General features: G+C 47.8%; 1 protein-coding gene across 1 annotated transcript in view; it reads left to right on the top strand.

Moving 5' to 3' along the window:
• Positions 1–2,684, top strand: part of LOC102371967 (T-box-containing protein TBX6L) — a 7,922-nt gene extending 5,238 nt beyond the window's left edge. Inside the window, exons 7-8 of the mRNA XM_025199312.1 lie at positions 990–1,185; positions 2,258–2,684. Of these exons, the coding sequence (XP_025055097.1) occupies positions 990–1,185; positions 2,258–2,684 (623 nt within the window). The remainder of the gene's footprint in view (positions 1–989; positions 1,186–2,257) is intronic.
• The last annotated feature ends 409 nt before the right edge of the window (positions 2,685–3,093 follow it).

Below are 3,093 nucleotides of genomic sequence, written 5' to 3'. Positions count from 1 at the left end.
AAAGAGCAGGAGCATACCCTGATCGATGTTAGGGAGAGGGGTTCACAGCTGGTCTTGGCATCTGGGACTGCAAGGGGTAGGGTATCTACAGTCAAATGGGAACAAGGAATGTGAAACAAGAAAGCAGGGTCCTGGCTTAAAGAAAGAAACTTTGTACCCAGATTCAAAAGACCCGGTGCACCTGAACTTTCCTCCATGCCAGCACACAGCAGTAGGAATCCTTACTCAGATTTTTGCCCTGCTGCTCACACATAGCCTGCTATCTGGACATGCAATTCCAGAATATACATGTAACACACCATAACTGCTCCTCCTATAACTACCCCTCCACTCCATTAAACTGTAGGAGAGTCTTGAGCCAAACAGCCAGGTTGAGCAATCAACTTGAAAACATGTTGTAGGGAAGAACCCAACAGTGGCAGGGAGCTGGACATAGTAAGCTGAAATGGGGATACTTAACATTTCATAGTGTAGCCCATGTTTGCCAAATTGTATGGCAGGTACTTTGCCTCCCATTTAGGGGGCATGGCTTGTACAATCCGTCAGTTAATTATCAAATAGTTATTTGATCTGCAGTTAGTGCAGTTGAGAGAGAAGGATAAGCCAATGCCATGTGACCAGCAACCATATATGAGAGCCTGTAACCTGATGGGTCTTCACTCTCTAATTCCTCGCTGAATCCCTAGTGTGCAGCCTGCCAACTTCTTCAGAGTGCGCACATTCTTGTGTGTTGTGTCCGAGAATGAGAGAGAGCTTAGAAAAATACTCAGCCTTTGTTTCAGGAGCACTGGCAGATGTCTGGTAATTAGCTGACATTTCTGACTATTTACAAACTCCTTATCATTCTGGCCTGCAGTACTGGCTGTGAGAGCCACTGACTGGGAGGCAGTGTGTTTTTGGACTGAATCCAATTGCAAACAAACTATTTCTGAGCCCTGGTTTCTCCCTGCTCCCCTCTCATTCCCTCTCCTTTCCCTGTTGTGAGTCAGATTTTGTGAAGGATGAGAATGTGGAGGTGAAAGAGGAGCGGAATCCCATCCCGGTTAGTGGTGGATACCCCTTCTGGGTCTCAGAGCAGAATGGCAGCCAAGCCATCCCTGCAGTGTCACCAGCACCAGCAGACCAAAGAGAAGCAACTGCTAGAGAGCAACAAGTGCCAACTCCTTCCACCTACCAGACATACAGGTGAGTCCCACCTCCCCGCTGTATACCCACAGTACATATGGTCCAGATCCAGGACTGGCATTTTTTTCAATTTCTTATGGGGTTTTTCTTATAAGGGTGACCCAGTATTTTCTGTTAGAGAGGAAGCAGCATGAATTGAGTAAGGGATATCTCCACTGCACTTAACATGGGGGATTGGCACTTCAGGTAACCAAACTTGAGTGTGAGAAACTTTTTTTCATTGTTTCTCCACTAGTCCAGTGTGTCTGAGGGCATTATCCTTGTTTCTTTGCCCTGAAATGTTTCAGAACTCTTTCCTAGTCAGCTGCAGCATTCGTGGGTGAACTTGTCTGTCACATTGAGGAGAGGGCATTCAAGGGCTCTTATTGCTCATGTGATGTTTTTCCCTCTGTGTCCTCACTGCAAAAGAGACGGGTTCCAGCCCAATTTAAAGTAGAGCCCAGGCTCTTCTGTTACCCAGCTCAGAAAGATAGGAAAGCACCTGCAAATGCAGGTCAGAGGCTTTTTCTCTGGGTAAGTATTAGGGGTCTTGGCTAAAACCCAGGTTAAACGTGCAGTTAAGACTTTCTTAAGGGCTTGTCTAGATGGCAAAGATGTCTAGATGGCACAGTAAGCTCAGGTTTGAATTCACAGCATACTAACTACTCTGCACGAACCCCAGGTGCATATTCTTCCTGCACACTCCACACAAAGTAGCTTACTCCATTTTCATACTTGCTACACACTACGTATGTTCACATGGGAGGTGAGTGCAGACTGCTAATGTGCTGTAAATTCACACTGGATTCACTGAGCTCTTAGTTTTCCCATACAGATGAGCCCTAGATGGGCATAGGGAGGGAGGCAGAGCTGCCAGAGTTCAGATATGGAAACGGATTACCTTGATAAGCACATTGTTTTGAGAAGGAAAGTTGACGTTTAAAATTGCCTGGGGAAGTGATTGTGCCCCATGTCCATGGCCTACCCATGCTCTCCTGGGTGAAGTTTTGAACCACATCCCACATAGGTTAATTCAGAGTATTTATGCTGGCGTGGGTTTGACTCATTCTTCTCTTCCCCCCTCTGGGCCCAGGTTCCATGACACGGGGGACACGCAGCAGGCTCCCGCGCGCAACGTCGCCACTTTGAATGAGTTCCGGCCCAGATCCCACCCTTTGGACATAGCCACAGTGCCGGACCACGATTCTAAACAGCTGTCAGAAGGTTTCACCAACCTGCCTACACTACCCCCACCTCTGCCTCCTCCTCAAGACTACACAGGGGTGGTCAACATGGCTGTAGACTCTGCTGGGAAGCCAGGGGCCCGAGGTCCAGTGTACAATCCATATGGCGCTGAGCAAGGCCTAGGCCAGTGGATGGTCCCTTCCCACAGCCAGTACAGGGCAATGAGCTACTCTCCCTTTTCCACAGATTATAATGGTCAAGGGGCTTCAGGGCATGCTCATGGGAGCATGGCAGACTGGAGCCAGTACCCTCTGTTCCCCTATGCCTGCTGGTGAAGGGGGAGGACTCTTCCAGATTAAAGAACTCAAAGGACATTGTAACAAAATCCACTTTAAAATATGCTCTGGGGTTGCCACCTTGTGGCCTTGCCTACACTAGGCGAGAGTGTGTTGCAACAGTGCATAGATTGGGACACCATAATCTTGAAACATCAATACAATTCCTTGTGCCCCATGCAACAACCATCCTGTGCGTTTTACAAGTGCTCGTTGCATCTCCTGGGGTCCATATCTTTACTTTAAGTTCTGACTGAACCAATGCATTCTTTGGTGCTTTGCCCCAAGTGTGGATAGATAATTGCAAGCATTGCAAATGCAGTGGTTCAGGTGATTTCCCAACTTTATCCCATGATTCATGCATGTCGTTACATTTAACATTTACTCAAAGAGCCCAGTCCCGGGAGCA

Source organism: Alligator sinensis, unplaced genomic scaffold (genome assembly GCF_000455745.1).
Source record: "Alligator sinensis unplaced genomic scaffold, ASM45574v1 scaffold505_1, whole genome shotgun sequence".
Classification (NCBI taxonomy): domain Eukaryota; kingdom Metazoa; phylum Chordata; order Crocodylia; family Alligatoridae; genus Alligator; species Alligator sinensis.
Note: the sequence above shows the minus strand (reverse complement) of the source record. Positions and strands in the feature narration are given on the sequence as shown.